The sequence below is a fragment of the Sarcophilus harrisii genome, chromosome 6, assembly GCF_902635505.1.
Source record: "Sarcophilus harrisii chromosome 6, mSarHar1.11, whole genome shotgun sequence".
NCBI classification, from domain to species: domain Eukaryota; kingdom Metazoa; phylum Chordata; class Mammalia; order Dasyuromorphia; family Dasyuridae; genus Sarcophilus; species Sarcophilus harrisii.
The window spans coordinates 68,396,046-68,415,076 of record NC_045431.1 but is presented as its reverse complement, the minus strand read 5'-3'; the positions used below and the strand labels follow the sequence as shown (position 1 = coordinate 68,415,076).

The window sequence follows — 19,031 nt, the reverse complement described above, 5'->3', positions numbered from 1 at the left end:
TGGTAGTTTCTTCCTGATAATTCTAAACCAAGACAGATTAATACACCGTAGTCTGATTTTAATGCTGTCACCTTGGTGCCGGACCAAGTTTAAGATGAGAGATATCCTTATCTTTAAGTCCTTTTGGTGCTCTCAAGAACAAACCTAGTTATGGGTGCCCGAAGCTGAATTCCCCATTCTAGCAAGTCATGTTAGACCGAGGCTCCAAGTGTATCTGGAATTGGGGCAGTGAATAAAAATCACAGTACAAAAAACCTTGACATCCTCTACTGGGAAAGCAATAGGTGTCACACATGGCAATTACTTACATAACAGCATCTGTTCTTTTTTTAAAAAAAGGTATGTGTATATATATATATGTATATGTATATATATATATATATATATATATATATATATATACATATATAAAAAATATCAGTTGCATAGGGATTTAAATATAAGGCCAAGAAGAAGATTAAGTAAAATAAAAATTCATAGAAAGGGCACTATGGTGTCAAAACATAGTTTTTTCCATTCAGAGAATAATACACCTGTATTACTGTCTAATTAAAAAGTCACAGTATGTTACTAGTACTAACAGTGAATGTCAACTGTCCCATTAATTTCAAGTTGGAAACCAAATACCAGGACTTCTACATAAGACTAAAAGCTCACTGTCTAAACCTGATCAGTGTGATTAGCACAGCTGTGCTCTGTACGTACCTGATTATTTATATACTTTCTACCTTTTGTAAATAATGTAAAGATCAATATAGGTTAATAAATGTGAATCACAACATTACTGCATGCCCTCAGTGGTTTGCAGGCTAACTTGAGATTTAATTATTGAGTTTTTTAAAAGTGCAAGATCCTACCCTGCAGAATCTTCACCCAAGGAACCCCAAACACTGTCATTAACAAAAAACAAAAAACAAAAGAACGATAGAAATTCCATTGCTAAACTAAATGTGTCTAAGGAAGAATAGTAGGTCCTAAATCCAGAATGGTTCATTATTATTAACTTATAGCATATGTGTTAGGAGGGCAAATGGTAAGCCCATAATTATGATTTGCATTAAATTAAAAAAAACAAAACAGTAGCATAGTACTGTTCACCACTTAAAGTTTCAGGTAGTCGATTAAATTGTGAATCTATTTCTAATGCACTTTAAAATGGACAAGTGAAGTTTAGCCACCAATTTCTACTCTATCTGTAGCTTAATTAACCTAGAATTGTTATTTAGAGTAGTGTGAGGAAAAATGAGAACTCCCAAAAGAACTGCGTTAAGGTACATTATTTGGGGATACCTGAACCCATATTTTAACTGAAAAAGTGCATAAATATAGTAATACTACAAATGTATTAACTGGAGAACAAATGTTTCTCTGGGAGCTAAACAATACTATTTTTCTATGTTATTTACATTTTTAAATTTTGTTCAGATACCACAAAGCACCATTTAGGATCATCAATTGCTTGATTTTGTCTGAAATGTCCACTGACTTCAACTCCGTTAATACCCAGAGTTGACCAGTCAAGTCTTCTTCAGTCAAACACTGCTGCGGATGTGGCTCTGTACCATTTGTTACCAAGAATTTTCTTGGGAATTCTGGTTTCTTCTGTTCTTGGAAGGCAGCTAGAGAGGGATCTTCATTTGACACTCTTAGTTGGAGTTTCTGTTTCAGTAGACTGCCTCCCATCAGTCCAGGCTTCTCGGGTGCTCTTCAGGGCCAAGGTCTTCTGCTGGTCAACCACGACATAGTCTACTCTCTCATCGGCCACATTGCTACCGGAGACACTGCTCTTTTGCTAAAAGGCAAGAAGAAAAGGGAAAAAATGAGAAAGAGAAAGGAGAGGCTAAACAAATATACATGGACTCTAAGAGAAAAATAGGGTTATCCAATAGAGAGCCTGCTTAAGAAATGAGGCAAATAACTCTATGAACACCAGCCAACTAAATATATTCTCGAAAGGCACCAATCCCAAAATTTGTTCTGGGCCCTTTCCCATATCTATCAGAATTTGTTCTGGGCCCTTTCCCAAATTTATCAGAATTACCTTCAATCTCTCTATCTCTTGGATACCCTCTTAGTACCGTGTTTATAAGAATACAATTCCATCCAATCAAAACTTATTACATATTCACTACATGTAAGGTCCCCCATCAAATTCTGTGATATAAAGCTAGAAATAAATATCATTTACTCTCAAACACTTAGAGGGGGATGGAGAGAGAAGGGGAAGAGAATAGTGGCAGGAATAACTGGCCCTCTACCTATATCAAACATTTATAATCTTTATCAATAAATTAACAAGTGGGTCAGACACTGCATCAAAATCAAAAGTGAAATTTCTAATGGGAAAATATATGAAAAAAAGCACACACATTTAGCTGATGTTGTGCTTATTGCCAATACCTCCTCTTCAGATGAAATCTCTCTTTTTTTCAGATTTGCAAAATACATTTAGTCTCTATATTTCTCTATTGTGTTAGTTTTCATTTACCTTCCGTGGAGGGGTTGATTTCCCAGAATCTAAATCTAGGTCTAGATATTCCACTTGTTTGTCTCCTTTAGGCTTTACCATTGGACTGCTTCCTCCATCCAGGCTATTGCTGCCAAACAAATTCTGAAATTGTAACAAAAAAAAATCATTAACCTCAAGATATCTCAATGAACTCTAACCTAGTATAGATCCCAGCTTCTTTTAATTGAATGTGAGAATCACAAAATCATGATTTATTATCGGTAAATTTTTGATTTGTATACTTTTTTATATACCTATATATCCAGGGTTGTGTAAAAAATGTCTCTAGTAAAAAGGGATCATAAAGTTAAAAAAAAAAAGTTTAAGAAGCCCTGGTACAACTCATATATTGTTGGTGTTGTGTGGATTGATCCAGCCATCTTGGAGGGCAATTTGGAAGTAGGCCCAAAGGGCTATAAAACTGCACATCCTCTGATCTAGCTGTGTCTCTGCTGTTGGATCCTAAAGAGATCATAAAAGAGGGAAAAGGACCCAGACGTACAAAAATATTTATAGTGTCTCTTTTTGTGGTGGAAAAGAATTAGAAAATGAGTGGAAGCCCATCACAGTTGATCATCATATAATCTTGTTGTTGCCACGTACAATGTTCTCTTGGTTCTGCTCACTTCATTCAGCATCAGTTCATGTAAGTCTTTCCATTGCCTGTGTTTCTTTAACTATGTGGCTAATAGGGAAATAGGTTTTGCACAACTATACATGTATAATCTATATCTAATTGCTTGCATTCTCAGGGAGAAAATTTTTTAATTTAAAAAGGTTTTTTAAAAAAAAAAGTTAACTTAAATTTTTTTTTTCAAAAAATGTTAATAAATGCCTTTACACGTAATTCAGAAAACAAAATATTATTTCTAAAAAAAATTAATTTTAAAATTTAGCCACACATTTTTGGATCATGGGTTTGGTGCTGAAAAGGGCCTTAAAAAGCATCTATTCTATTCTACTTATTTTAAAGTTGAGGAACTGAGGCCATAAGTCCCAACTGCAGGGCCCAGATATTAAGTGAAACCTTCTGCCTCCAAATCTAGGCTCTTTCCTGTCTCTTCTGGATTCATCAGAATTTTAGAACTGAGAGATCTGAGAGTAACTAGCCCAGCCCCAACATTTTACAGAATAGAATATAGATCTGAGGAGGATCATCAAAGACTAGATCGTAATAGATAGTAGGAAGAATCATTAAGACTTTGAGCAAGAGACCTGAGCTGAAGCCTTGTTGTTACTACTAATTTTGTGACCACAAGCCAGTTATGAGGGGGTGGGTGGGTGATGGTGTACAAAATGACCTCTGAAGCCTTTTCTAGCTATAAAACTCTGGCTCTGACTAGAATGTAGTTCTGTTAATTCCTAATCCATGCTCTCAATTCTACTACTCCGTCAGGCTATAGTCTGTATTTAGCTTGATGCTTGTAGGTTAAATTATGATAATAAAAATAAGAAAAACAATAGAACTTTAGGTAGCAAGTTTGTGCAAATAGCTCTTTTCTCTATTTGATGTTTTCTTATGTAGGAAAATGAATATTTCTAGAGATTCTTTTCTTTGTATATTTTATTCTTGCTTTTATTACTTCACACAGAAAGGAGAAAAAGCAATATTCACTGAAAGAACTTTGCCTCTGAGTTTATTTGATGGAAAATACTTAAGATTCACTGAATCCCATGGTTGAGAGGAGGAACCCATTTATTTTAATTGGGAATAAAAAAAAAAAACACATATAAATGTCTTTAATCCAAAAGGCACAAGAAACACAAAGAGAAAACAGGATAAAGTCCTGGGTGTTAAGCAATTTTTTAGCTTAATATGCTGGTTTTGTACCCAAATAACCATACAGATTTTTTTTTTTTTTTAACCTTTGGTGGAATATATCTAATATTCAAAAGATAGAGTCGTTCTATATCTACCACAACGACCATAGTTGGAAATTGTTACTTGATAAGCAATGTTATACCGCAGGGGAAGCAATGGATTTGAATTTGGAGGTACAGGATTAAAATCCCAGCTTCATGTTGGGTAGTTGCATTAGCATCTCTGGTACTCAGTTTTATTATGTAAGATGAGGAGGTTGGGTCAGATGATCTTTAAGATCCCTTCCTGTTCCAAATTTGTTCATGCTAACTATTGCAGATCAAAACTAAGGCTGTTATAATCAAAGCCTATTTTCTCTTCTTATAATCTCAGAACAATTTGCCTAGATGCCACATTATAATCCTTACACAAATCCACTACAGGTGCCATATTATAATCCATTACTTAAATATGTGGCTCAGCGCCACACATTTAGATTATATTGCCCATTTGTAGTCAGCAGCATGACGAGCTGGAGGGAGGATGGCAAACACTTCAGCTTTCCAAAATGGCGCCAGGCATTTTTAAACAATGCTTGAGCGTGGTATTTTACATACCTATCCACTCATCAGCCAACTTTCCCCCTGCGCAGGGGGTGGTAGTGGCTGTGTAGAAATATTTCATACATTCCAATTTCCTTCAGTTTACAGCTCCCCAAATCCCCAATGTCCAACTTTCTCCTTTTATTCATGTATCAATCCTCAGTTTAGCCCCTTCCATCTTTCCTCCTGAAGACTCTCTTTAAATCTTCTCTCTAGAATATATTTCGCGTAAGTTCCTGCAACAGCCTCCTCCTTGTTCTCCCTGACTTTGGTCTTTGACTTTTCTGATGTATCCTCCATTAAGCCATCAATCTGACATTCCTAAGGCCCGTATCAAGCCACAGCCCTGCTCCGTGCAGCAAAATGCACTGGCCTAGAATAGAATAAAACACGCCATGTCCAGCCCTTCACAATCTGGCTCCAAGTTATTATTTTCTAGACCTCCTCCTTCACCTTCTTTTAGGGTCCCCCCTCCAAACTGGTTTACTTGCTTCTCCAAGCAGGACATTCTACCTCCTGTTCTAAGTCTGTTTTTACTTCTTATTTTCACCTCTCAAAGCTTATATTCATTCAAGATTCACCTCAAGTGCCCCCCTCTATACAGGACTCCATCTAATTCCTTCAGATGCTGCTGCTTTTCTGTCTTCTTCTGTTATTTCTGTATTCACATCTCTGTATGTACTACTTCCTTTCAGCAGAATCTAAGTTCACTGAGGGCAGAAATTATTATTTGGTCTTGATATTGCCTAACTCTGCCACAGTAACTGGCAGAGAGTGAGTAGATACTTAAGAAACATGGTTTTGAATGGAATTGAGTTAATAGTTATTTATTTTCTCTTCTGTCTTTATGGAAGAAACACTTTCTGCAATGTTTCAAATGGTAACAGGGTATTATTCCAACATGGACTTTGCCTTAGGCTCTATCTTGGAGGTGGAGGAGAGTGGAATTGGGTTAATTATTAAAATATCAGAAATATTTTGTTTAAACAGGCCCTCATTTCTCATTGCTCACTCCCACAGTAGGAGTTTGTATTATATTATTATTTTACATATATATATATATATTTATATATGTATAAATATATGCTATATATTCATAATATGTATTATATATTTCATATTAATATTATATATAACATATATATGTTAATTTCCTTTTTTGAAGGGCAGGGATAATACTTGTGATTTTATCACCATAGAGAGGACCTGGTATGTGCATTTCCTTGAAGTAATATACAATATTATGGAAGTTTGGGGGGAAAGGGGATGTTGAGGATGGGAGACCTTGGAAGTCAAGCCCTGATTTTTCAAATAAGGACACAGAGATGTCACATGGCTTGTCCAGGACCCCAGAGCTAGTAAGAACTTTAAATGTGAACCTAGTTCCTCTGGCTTCAAATCCAGTACTCCTTCTATTGTATCATGTTGAAGGTATAAATTAGCCTCGATTACAAGGATTATAAATCGATTAACTTGAGTGGATAGCTAAAGTTCAAACAAAATCCTTAATTAATGAGTTTGCTAACAGTTAATTTCTCCTTCCAGAAAAGCTCCAGTTCATCTTTTGTTTAAGGGCAGAAATTTGATCTAATGATGAGATTTGTGGTAGAGGAGTGTGCTGGAGAAGGGGGAAAAGACAGAGAAATTTGCAAATTCAATATCAGATTAACAAGAAAGAATAAATGAAATTGCCATTCAAATCATTTCCTTCACCTTGATTGATATATTAAATAGAATTATTAGAGTGAAAGAAGCCTGAAATTTATCCTTTATATAGTAGATTTTGACATGTCATTATATGACTATTTTGGTATTCAAAACAACAACAACAAAACCAGACATTAAGTGTAAAGTATACAAATATATTTTAAATCTTAAGTTTAACCCAAAAAGAGGATATTACCTTGGTAAAAGTATTTATACCTGTTTAATTAACTTTACTGAGAAAATATTCTGCTCTTTAGATAATCTGTATCTGGAATGTTATACTAAATTAATCATAAATATCATCAATAATTATTTAGAGAGAAGGGGAGGAAGAATTTTAAGGAATTGCTTTTTTTCTTATATAGAAAGAAAAATAAATATAAATATAGGATTAAGTTTGTAGCTTAAGAGACATGTATTTTTTCTCAATCTGAATAAGTTATAAGCAGCAGTTATGTGAGAAAAGTGGGGTTTATGTGCAGATTTTACTTACTGGGTCTTCACTGGATAGATTTGGATTCATGGGCACATAGTTCTCTTCACTGTCATGGGAGTCACTGCTTGAAGTAGTGCTATGAACAGAGTCCGGTCTGGGAGACATAGGAAATCTGGAATAGCTAAACACCAGAAATTATATTTTATAAGCAATATAAATTGGAATAAAATTACTAAAAAGTAATAATAATAATAATAATGATGGGTGGGAACTTTAATTTTTTTAGTCCCTGTGTACATTCATCAGAGTTACATTTAAAGATCTCAAAATACTTTATTCTTAGCTTACTGAAATAATGAATTTCTGGAGTTTAATTTTTAAAAGGTCATCTTTCTTTTCATGCACAGTTATTTTTGTGTGGGAACCAAATTGCAGGATCATCAGACTGCTCTTGAAAGTCACTGAGTTTAATTCCTCTTGTTATAGATGAGGAACTTGAGGCACGGAGGACTTAATTGACTTGCCCAAGGCCACACAGTCTCTGAGACAGTACTTGAACTCAGGCTTTCCTTCCTCCAACCCTGAGTCTGGTGTTCTATCCATTGAGTCATGCTGCTTCTATTAATAAAAATAGACAGGGATTGTTTACCTAATGCCATATACAAATAACTTCAGTAAAAAAAGGAAATTTGAAAATCCTCTTTTAAAAATCCAGCCTATGTTATATGTGTCTACAGGATGTTTGGCTGGAAAAAAAAGATGAGCACTGGGAGCAAAATACATCCAGTGAAGCAGCTATACCCACAACTGAGAAATCATGGAAAATCAAATGATCTAGGACAGGGTGGTTCTTCTTCTCCTTCTTCCTCCTCCTTATTTTCCCCCTTTTAATAGCTTTTTATTTTTCAAAATACATTCAAAGATAGTTTTCATCTTGAAAAACCTTGCGTTCCAAATTTTTTTCCCTCCTTCTCTCTTTCCTCCCCTAGACAGCTAGACATCCAATACAGATTAAATGTGCAAGTTTATTCTTAACCAGAGGTCCATGGATGAGGTCCATGGATAGATGTCAGGGGGCTTATGAAATTGGATGAAAAAAAAAAAAAATGACATCTTTATTTTGACTAACTTCTAACCGGAATTTAGCAGTTCTTTCCATTGTGACCGTAGCCAACAAAACATCCAACATTGATGGAACCGTCTCTGTTTTGGAGTGATGGGATATATTGAAAGTCCCTTTCAAAAATGCAAATTTTATCATGTATAAATGAACCTTCACCTGTTGGTAGAGAAATGAATTTTCCACATACAGAAACATCTGGACAATACTTTTCCTAATTCCCACTTTTAAAAAAGAGATGATTAGCTCTCCTGTCTCTTTCTCATTCTATGCTTGCCTGCTTCCGAGGTATTCATTCCTCAGCTTCTAAAAATTACTTATGATCATGAACAATGGTAATTATTCAAAGAAATGCAAATAAATCAAAAGACTTACTCTCTAGCAAAACTCCTAGTAATAGGAGATCTCACAGGGGCTTGGAGCTCTTCCCATTCTGGCAATGGTTTAATTTCCAGTGGTGCTGGCTTTACTATATGAGAAACACAGAGAAAGAGACAGACTCTTTAAGATACAGAATAATGTAAAACACAAATGGTATTGTAATCCTGATGTGGATATACATTTGCCTACAAATTTACTTCTTAAAAAAAAGAACAGGTTGAAAGAGACTTGAGAGAAGATCTAGTTCAATCTCCTCATTTTATAGAGGAAAGATCACACAGCTAATTAGTGGTAGACCTAAATTAGAACTCAAAGTCTCGTAGTTCTTGGTCCAGGATTTATTTTACAAGACTTCTCAAATTTAAATGAAATGTTCATTTCATGAACATTTAAAAAAATAAAGAAAAGAAAAATTGTGAATAAGCACTTCATTTTTGTTTTATGCTTCTCAATTAAAGTTTTCTTGATTAGTTGATCCTGAATGCTACTGTTTAATTATGGAGGGTTTTTTATTTCCCATTCTCTTTTATTTAAAACTATAATACTGGCTTATTTTTATAGTGCTTCAATGGCTTATAATGTTCTTTCTTCTCAATAACCCAGTGAGGAATCATCCTACAAGGTGAGACATAGCCAAGGCCCAAAGATGTTAAAACACAGAGGCAATATTTAACCTCACATACTCTACCTCCAAACCCCAGAGTTCTTTCTACTCCAGAACAATGCATCCCAAATGCAATAGTAATCATACAGCTCTCTCCAATGTATTTTAAAAAGAAATAAAGATATCTTTTTATCCTTTAAAATAGAAGATCTAAACCTGGAGTTGATAAGCCCATTCAAAAAACATATATTTTTGTAACTGTGTTTCAATATAATTGATTTCTTATGTATTTATGTTATTTTGAGAAGGACTTCACAGGCTTCATCAGTGTCAATGAGGTTTACTAGATGCAAAAAAGGTTAAGAACCTCTATTTTAAAATATAATAATGAAATGTAATATTTTACTAACATTTGATTTACGCCTCGTCTTAAAAAAACCCCTAGTGATTCCACTTTAAAAAAGATAAGCCAAGGCAATAAAAAAATTAGTCATCTTTTTTAGGGAGGCTTAAAACTAATTCCCTTCTCTACAGAAGACAAGGTAAATTTGCCTAGTTCCTGTTGTTGAATTATTACAAAACCAACAAATGACAACTGGAGATAATTAGTTTGATTTATGAGTGATCCTGATTTGCTCAGTAAATCACAACTCTAGGCAGTCTGAAAAGCCAATTGACACAGATATGCACATGACAGCTTAAAGACTTAATTTGGACACTGCCTCCCTTAGACAATGAATTCCTCTTTGAATTCCAAACAGCTCTTGGCCCTCATCACCAAAATGTTTTCTTAAAATTAAAAAAAAAAAAAAAAAAAAAAAAAAAAGTTGTTTTCTGTTTTTTTTTTTCATAAATAATGAGCTCAGAAAAACATCTCAATTGATTCCAACCATCTATTTCTATAAATAAGATCATCATACATAATGTGTGGTTATTATCAGATGCCCCAACAGGCCCCACATGGCACATGACTGAGGGCACAGGACAAGATGACAAGGCATGAACTATGAATTGCTTCATTAAAATTTTTGAGATAATGGGAGAATTCTGCTGGTGGCTGTATCTGGAGTAACTACTTATGGGGTCTGACCTTGCCTTGGCTGATCCTGCTTTCTGAGGTCAAAATTATTTCTTAAACTCCAGATATTTGTTATAGTTTAAACTGACAAATGAAGCCCAGCCATTTTTCCAAATATAAATTAAATTTTATATATTTATTAATTATATTTATATAAATCAGATAAAAATAATTATAAAACTCACGGGGAAATTGGTTACATAAATGGCATTCTCTAAAGTGTGGTTAAATACCAGCAAGAGATACCATTTGCAACAACACAAGTTATTCACAAGTTTGAGGACAGAAAAGTGATTAAGGAAATGAGAAGGAACATAACAGGTCAAAACTCAATACCAAATACTTCCTTTTTAAAAAAAAAATTATTATAAGTTTCTGGGCTTTTTTGTTTTGTTTTGTTCCTACTTGCAATGAATCCAATCCCCTAATTTTACAGATGTGGAAACTGAGGCAGATAGAAGCTAAGTGACTTGCCCAGGATCATGAATCTAGTTATTTATCCCATATAATAGGAATTGGATTTCCTTTTAAGGGAAATCTCTACTCCCTCCCAAAATTAAATGTAGATTGCTAAGTTTTATTTGTAACATCAATAGTCATAAAAGTCTTACTGCCCATTTTTATCTATTTTATGAGTTAGGTTTCCTTTCAAGGGGGGAACCTTTGCTCCTTCCCAAAGTTAAACGTAGATAGAAAAGCTTCATTTGCAACAGCAATAGTCACAAAGATCTTACCCCCCCCCCCAATTTTCTTTTAATGTGAAAAAATTGTTTTTAAATCCCAAAGTCCCATACAACATGCGGTGCTAAAGTACATACCCTTTCGTCTTGTAGCAAAGTCACCTATGGTTTGTGAATCAGTTCGCTCTAAACCATGGGGTTTAGGTCTTAAAATTTTAGGACTTTGACCTAATTGGTAGAAAGAAGACTCTCTTAATAGAATGTTCTTTTATAATGGGAAAATTGGAATTCTGTAAAAAAGCAACAGAACCCTGTTCAGAGAGGTTAAATTCCAAAAGTATAAGCCCGTGGAGAATCTGACAATCCAGTCATGTCTCATGCTAGGGTAGAGGAAGCACCACAACTGAAAGGAGTAATAAGTGACATGCAAAAATATGCAAAAGAAGCAAAGGGTTAAAAAAGATGGAGGCTTTTTCTTGATTAGGTAATTTTTAAGCATTTTACAGAAAAACCCCCAACTCCTTCCATGTTAGGAGCTTGTCTGCTAACATGACAAAAAGATCCATCACCCAAATAAAATTCTCAGAGCTAATGCAAACACATTTCAATGTCATCATTCCTCTAAAGCTTCTCTCTCTCTCTCTCTCTCTCACACACACACACACACACACACACAGATATACAATTTATAAGATCATTCATCTAGAGCTAGAAGAGCTCTCCAAGGCCCTCCTGTAGGAAACCCCCCCCCCCCCGCTTTGTTTTTTTTTTTTTTTAAACAAATGAGGTCCTAATCTTTCCGACATGTCCCCATTTTCCATATTTTGATTCATCCCTTCATTCATTCAATAAACATGCACTAAGTCCCTGCTGAGTATCGAACACTCTGCAAATACTATATGACAGAAACAAAATTTCCACAAGACAATCCTTTTCTTTTTTTCTTAAAACTTTTTAAATTTCAAAAGACATGCATGGATAAATTTACAATCCTTTTCTTCATGGGTCTTTCAGTTCATGAGGGGCCTAAGACACAAGCTTAGATAAAGTGCATTGGACAGCAACAAAACCAAGTGCTATAGTGAAGTCCCAAAATAAAGTCATTACTGACCAACAGAAGGAAGGCTTCGTGGAGGAGGCGGTACTGGCAACAGGCGTTCGGACAGATAGGAGCAATGGCTGTTCTGAAAACCCCATCTGTTTACAGCCATCTTTTTAACCTGAGCTGCCATTTTCAGCCCAATACTGCTCCTATTTTCCCAGCTAAACAATTATATACTTTGGTAAGCCCAAGATGGAAAATTCAGAATTCTCCTATTTGGCTTTTTCCTGGTAAATTTAAGATTGGATCGTCACCTTTCTTCCTCTCCCCAAACCCTGATAACATGGACATGTACTGCAGGGAGTCTTGTACTGGGTCTGCTGATAATTCTCTTTGCCACTTTAGATTGACACAGAAAAATATCTCCATGACTGCCATCGTTTCCCCGTTTAACCTGAATGCCATAGACTTGCATTGATGGGCACCCAGCTTTCCTCACTGTGACTTGATGTCATAAAAGCAGGTCATTCAAGTCAGTCAGGCTCATCGTCCAGAGGAGACAGGATAAACAAGGAAAACTTTGATAGAAAGAACGAGGAAAGATTTTGAATAGGCAATTCATTCAAATGTTACAGCTACGCTTATGGCTTCTAAATGTTTCCTATAAATTTTTAGTAGAAGATGCATTTTACAAACAAATAAAAAACTCCCCCAGTACACTGAGCTAAAATTGTGGGAAAAGATATTAACTAGTCTCATGGCACTGGAAGGTAATGAAATTATTATTTTGTTCCTACCTAGTGGCTTATTTTTTCTTGGCATTATCGTCCCCAATTAATAGATTTCTAACACACAAAGAAGAATTTATGGGATTTCATGACTCCATATGCAAAATTTTGTTCTTTTCTTCCTTTTGAGGTGTTTGTGTATGTATGTTTGATAGGAGAGAGCTATAAAATCAGACTTGCCAGTGCATTCACAATGTTTATTACAGCCTGAAAATTGCTTCAACTGTCCTACAAAAAAAGTTTTGTTTTATCAACTGTGCAAAACTTAAATGATTTGACCAAAACCATAGAAGTTACCCTAGAAGATGGGATTTAAGCTTAGTTTCCCTGATGTCAAAATCCAGCATACTTTATATATTGCAGAGAATCCTGGTAATAGAGATGGATGAGCATGAAAACTGCTAAGTCAGGTTCAGTCTTTCTTAAAATCTATCTAGACTTATCAGTCCCATTGGTTGTGCAATCTTACCACTGTTTTCTTCCTTCATTTAAATTTCCAGATAGCAATTCATGATGTTTTAAAATATAATCATACTACTGTCTTCTTTCTTCATTTAAATTTCCAGATAGCAAGAGATGATGCTTTAAAATATAATCATACTCCTGTCTTCTTCCTTAGTTTAAATTTCCAGATAGCAAGAGATGCTGTTTTAAAACATAACTATATTTTGCACCCAAGTATAACTCAAAATTAGTTTTAATGTCTTAAGTAACAAAAAAGTTATCGATCTCAAACGTACATTATTCTTCCTTTTTCACTGGTGAACAGAACAGAATCCTCACGTAGTCAAATATACACAGAAAAATCTGCATCACTTTGTTACTATATTTCTGATTGAAATCAATTATGTGACCAACATGAACTGAAGAACGTAACATCAGGATGTAAGACAAAAAAGTGAATTTCAGGCTTTCTACAGAGCAGATCCTCTGTGGATTGGTCACAGGTTAATCTGGGAAGGCCGTGATTATTTTTCCCCAGTATCTGTATGTCTGTCTGTCTCTTGCCCCCAGTACAAAGAGATCTGGAATGTCTTGTCTTTCTATTTCCCCCTTCCCATAAATATTGTAAAATATTATGATATAGGTGAAAATGCAACAGAACAAAGAACAGTAAGGTAAAAGGAAAAGAGAAAAAAAAAAAAACCCTTCATCCTTGTGAGATGTGGGCTGCTGACTCCACTGCTGACATTGTGACAGGGAATGTGGGAGAGAGAAAGCAGCCTCCGACAGCTGCAGGCTGGCTAGGTATGGCTATGCTAAAGACCTTTAAAAAATGCATTTTAACCTGTCATGTTTGCCAGGCTGGATTTGACGAAAGAATATATAAAACTCTTCAAGAACAGAGGCAGGTACTAGAAGAAGAATTATTATTTTTTAGAATCCTGACTTTGGCTCAAAACTGACATTCAGTTTGATGGTAGGTGGGACCCAGGAAATGTATATGAGCTGGCAATCAGGGGTAAGCAAGACCCTGGGAAATGCGTTTGTGAACACTAACTTCCTACTCCATAAAGTCCTAGTTCAGAAGTGTGATTTAATATTAGAAAAGATAAAGGAACATGGAGGGAAGAGGGAAGAGAGAAGAGAAAGAGAGAAAGGAGAGAGACAGATGGACAGAGACAGAGAAATAGTGACAGAGATAGTGACAGAGTAGATGCATGTGCACATTTGTGCAAAGTTGGGGGGGTGGGGAAGAGCTGGGATAAAGACCTTCAAATATAATACCAGATGATGAAGAAATTTCCACTTGCTCCATCCCCCTCCTCTGGGGAGATGAGTCCCAGAAGTCATCCTTCACATTTGAATTTTTGATATGACATTATAGGACAACTTCAATATGGAAAAGAAAATACAAGCAAAATCTTTCATAAAATATGAAGTTTTTTTTCTTATAAGCCTGTGATGGAGATGAAACAAATAACATTCCCATTTTGCAGAAGAAAATGAGATTTAAGATCATTAAATATCTTGCCTAGGATCACAGAGAAGGAAATAATGTCTGAGACTTTAAAGTTAAACCTGAATGGTGGGGAAAAAAAGAAGGGACAGGAGAGTCTCCCCAAGTGTGATGGTACCTAAAGGTCTCCTTGAAAATACTGATGACCTGGGATGCCAATGATCTCCCTTTATGATTCAACCTTTGCTTTAAAGGCACCTTCTGAGGTTAATTGATACAAGAATATCTAATTACCCATTAACTTAATCTCTCCCCTTCAATAGTGGCAAGAACATATACCATACACACCTAGCTTTACCTTCACTGACTTTGTTAATAAGGGAATTATCCCCTGGTGGAAGCTAAGAGATGGATTTTTCTTTGATGAAAGATGGTCCCATAAGCCCTGACAGAGGTAGGTGGGTGGGGGAATCTCTCTTAAAGAGGGAATATTACATACAAGAAGCAAGAATTGATGTGCGTTTATGTCCCACTTCTTTGCAACTTGATGAGACTCAGAATTTTTGAATTGGAAGGGACATTGTGGAATCACCTGGCTCAGACTCCCTTGTGTGTAAAGAGGGAAAAAAGGTTCAGAGAGAGATCATTTGCTTGAGATTCAGTTTGCTGCCAGGACTAGCCCTTGGGTCTCCTGTTTCTAGTCCTATACCATTCCATTCTACTGCCCTATCATTTGGGAAATCTAGCCCCCAGGCAGTAGCTGAATTGACACTTAGACCCTTTTATCCCAACTGTAATCTTAGCAACCTGGATATATCCTCTGAAAGTACAGATGCCAAATCAAGACCAGAAAAAGCAAAATAATAATTTTAAAAGAATCAGAGAATTGTAATCCTTATTGCTAAGAAATGTAGCTTTATGATTAGCCTAAGTACTCCCTTTCACCAAAAATAATCACACTGCAATAATCCAGCTTTTGAGATGTGGTACTGTAGAACTTTTGAGAGTTCCTTGGATAGCAAGGAGACCAAATCAATCAATATTTTAGAAAATTAACTCTGACCATTCATCAGAAGGATAAATACTGAAGCTACTTTGGCTACAAAATGAAAAGATAGGACTCGCTGGAAAACGCAGGGATGTTTGAAGGCAAAAGAAGGCAATGGCAGAGGATAAGATGGATAGATAGGGTCATGGAAGCAATGAACTTGACTTGGACAGACTTTGGGAGATACAGGGGCACTGCTGTGCTACGGTTCATGGAGTCATGAAGAGTCAGACAATACTGAATGAAAACAACAATATTGCGCCCAATTTTGCAACTGGAGCAGCCTAGGACAGAAATAAGCAGAATATCGTTCTTAAAAGCTTAGAGAGACTTAAAAAGATCCCAAAGCATCAGGTTGGATTAGGAAAAGACATATATATATATGAATACATGTAAATATGTGTATATATCTATATCTATCTATCTACATACTTAGCTGTTTTGATTTTCTGAAAGTAACAAGCCTGCAGGGTCTTATGGCACAGGTATGAGCTCCCACAAAGATTGTACAAAACAATGAAAGTCCCTCAGAAGGAACACTGTGAGCCACAAAAGGGAGTAAGCACTGCTATAGAGTACCTATACCTTACCCTAAAGCCCTCTTGGATACCAGGCTTCCAATACAGAATTTTAGAAAATAAGAGATCAGTGCATTTAAAAAAAATTGCAGAGGGATAGTGATGAATGCATCATTTTACATTAAAAGTGCAGTTTTTACCTTATTTAATAGCTTCTAAAGACTTTTAATGGAGAAAAATAATTTGAGTAAACAAAACAATGACTAATAATAGTTCATGTGTGTGTCTATGGATATATCACTTGAAGGTTTGCAAAATGTTTTACAAATATTAACATCCAAACAACTCTGGAAAGAAGATGCTATTGTTAAGTCCATTTTTAAAGAGATGAATTAACTTGCCTAGAGTCACACAGTGAGTGTCAAAAGCCACATTTGAAATCAGGCTCTTCTGACTCCAGATCTCACTCACTAAATAAATCATTTAGCTGCCAAAGAGGAGATGATTCTTTGATTCCAAATTCAGTATTTTTGCCACTGTTCCATAATTTTTGAGATTCTTTCTGGGGAAAAACCAGGTCAGATTGTTTTGTGAACTGCTCCCTAAGTGGGCAAGAATGTCAGAGACAGGCAGGGCTTCAAATGAACATACCCACATCTTTTAAAAGGGGCTAACTGTCCCCGAGTGGTTTTTCCCTTAGGATGTTTACAAAATTCCAAAAGACTGGTCACTATGAAAATATGTCACTAACCCAGGAAAATTCCATCAGAAAAGGCTTTTTCTCTGTATTATCTGGGATGCCAAGTATTTAGCTGATTCAACTGCCAGCTATTTCCAGTAGGCATCCCAAAAATCATAGTGCAGAATAACCGTTGTCAATCTTAAGTGAAATCAGATTTAAAAAATTAAAACAAGTCCCATTGATATGCTGAATTGGAGGTTTGCTGTTCAGTCATTTTTTAGTTCTACACAACTCTTCATGACCCTATTTAGGGTTTTTTCTTTTCAGGAAGATGATTCTTCCTGACTCTAGCTGGTGCTTTATCCACTGTACCACCTGGCTGTCTTGACTTAGGCTACATGGTTTTAAAAAGTCTTAGCAAATTTTTTCCGAAAATATAACTTTAAAACTTGATTTTAAAACCTTTAAATGTAAAATCCTAATTTTTTATTTATTTAGGGTGAGGAGGAAAGGAAAGGAAAGTATCTATTCTATGATTTCATCACTGTAGAGAATTCTTTGTACCAAAGCTGAAGGGCAAACTTCTCTGCAATTTCTCTTAAAAGAGCTGCTTGGTTCAATGAGAGATTTAGTGACTTGTCCAAGTCACACAGTCAGCAATAGCCAGGAGCAGAATTTGAACCTGGAATTTCTTGATTCCAATCTGGAACTCTAGCAATCAATCAATGCTGATTCTCAAAAGTCTCATTAAAAAAAAAAAAGTTAATCTGAATTCAACAGTTTTACATATCCGTCCCCATCAATATTTTTGAGATCAAGCTTAAGAAAATGTATGATTTTTATCACAAATTCATGAGGTTCTTCACAAAAAAAGCCATATCATACCTTATATTTATATCCCTGGGGCCAAAATGTTTACTACGTTGAGTGACAATTTATACATTTGATAGAACATTTAGAATAATATACTACCAAAAAATAAAAACTGTACACTAGAGAAACTCTTTAGACAAGTCTTTTGGGTCCATGATAGAAGGATGAAAGACATTTTTCATTTACTTATCACTGTATCTACTGTTTCTGTTGAAGGAATAAGAGCACAAGGATTATTTAATTTCTGTTACTGTTTTCCCAGTGTTCCTTGGCACACAGCAGGTGATTAAAAATGTCAGTTTAACACCTTGCTCCTTTCATAAATGAGAATGATTAAAAAATAGCCCCAGTGATCACAAGTCAGATAGTACCTCATGTTAGGTATCCGAGAGGGTTGGGGCTCAGCATTGTCTCAATAATTTTTGTATAATGTCCCAGCCATAGTGATCCAACCAACTTCATAAATTTCACATCTTGCCTCAGTTTCCCAAAAATTATGGTCTCATTCATAATTTGTAGGTTTCTCTGTCAGGGATTAATATCTCCAAAATGTATGTTTTCTCCCCGATCCAATGCTAGGCAACAAAAACACAAAAAGCCAAAACTCAAAAAAAGCCTTATATTGTGGTTGGAGGGGAAAGGAGGACACATACTCTATAAGGCACTCATTGGTGGAGAATTCAGGGTTATTCCTTAAATCTAAGAGGTTCTGGAGGCTGTGTGCACTCTTCTGGATACGATCACTTCAAAAATATTCTAAAAATTCATTTGCACTGTACGCTGCAGCAGCTGACCTCTGTAACTGTCACCATAAGTAAGCCTGCCATGCTCCTTTTCTTAGCTCTTCCTAATAGGGGAGAGGAGAAGCATTCACTGATAATGATGTCATGCCAAAAAGCAACGACTTCAATGGGTTTCCATGAAATATTAGCTTGAATCAAACGTGCTTTCATATTTGGGATCCTACTAAATGGAACAGACACTGCCTATATATTTCCAGACTGTGATATTACATTCTGGGTTATCAAATCTGCTTTGTGTGTGTGCATATGTACACACATAAACATAAATCAAACATTTATTTTTTTAAATCTCTCCAACTTCTCCTCACCCATAGTGAGGAAAAGGCAAGGAAAAACAAAGTCCTAACTTAGCCACATCTGAAAAATGTCTGCTCATTTTGTATATTAGTTCATCCATGGGAAACACTCTTCATCGTCAGTCCTTTGGAATCATGATTGATCGGTGATCAGAAATCTAAC

General features: G+C 35.6%; 1 protein-coding gene across 9 annotated transcripts in view; it reads right to left on the bottom strand.

Annotated features, from left to right (window-relative positions):
• Positions 1–574: 574 nt before the first annotated feature.
• The window catches only part of GAB1 (GRB2 associated binding protein 1), a 158,852-nt gene continuing 140,395 nt past the window's right edge, over positions 575–19,031 (bottom strand). For 7 of the 9 annotated variants that reach the window (XM_031943339.1, XM_031943335.1, XM_031943336.1 and 4 more), the window contains 5 exons: positions 11,057–11,146; positions 8,551–8,644; positions 7,113–7,236; positions 2,489–2,611; positions 575–1,792 (listed from right to left, as the gene is read on the bottom strand). In XM_031943339.1, coding sequence (XP_031799199.1) covers positions 1,634–1,792; positions 2,489–2,611; positions 7,113–7,236; positions 8,551–8,644; positions 11,057–11,146 — 590 coding nt within the window. In that variant the 3' untranslated portion in view covers positions 575–1,633. The remainder of the gene's footprint in view (positions 1,793–2,488; positions 2,612–7,112; positions 7,237–8,550; positions 8,645–11,056; positions 11,147–19,031) is intronic. The other 2 variants (XM_031943337.1, XM_031943338.1) reach the window with 1 other exon arrangement.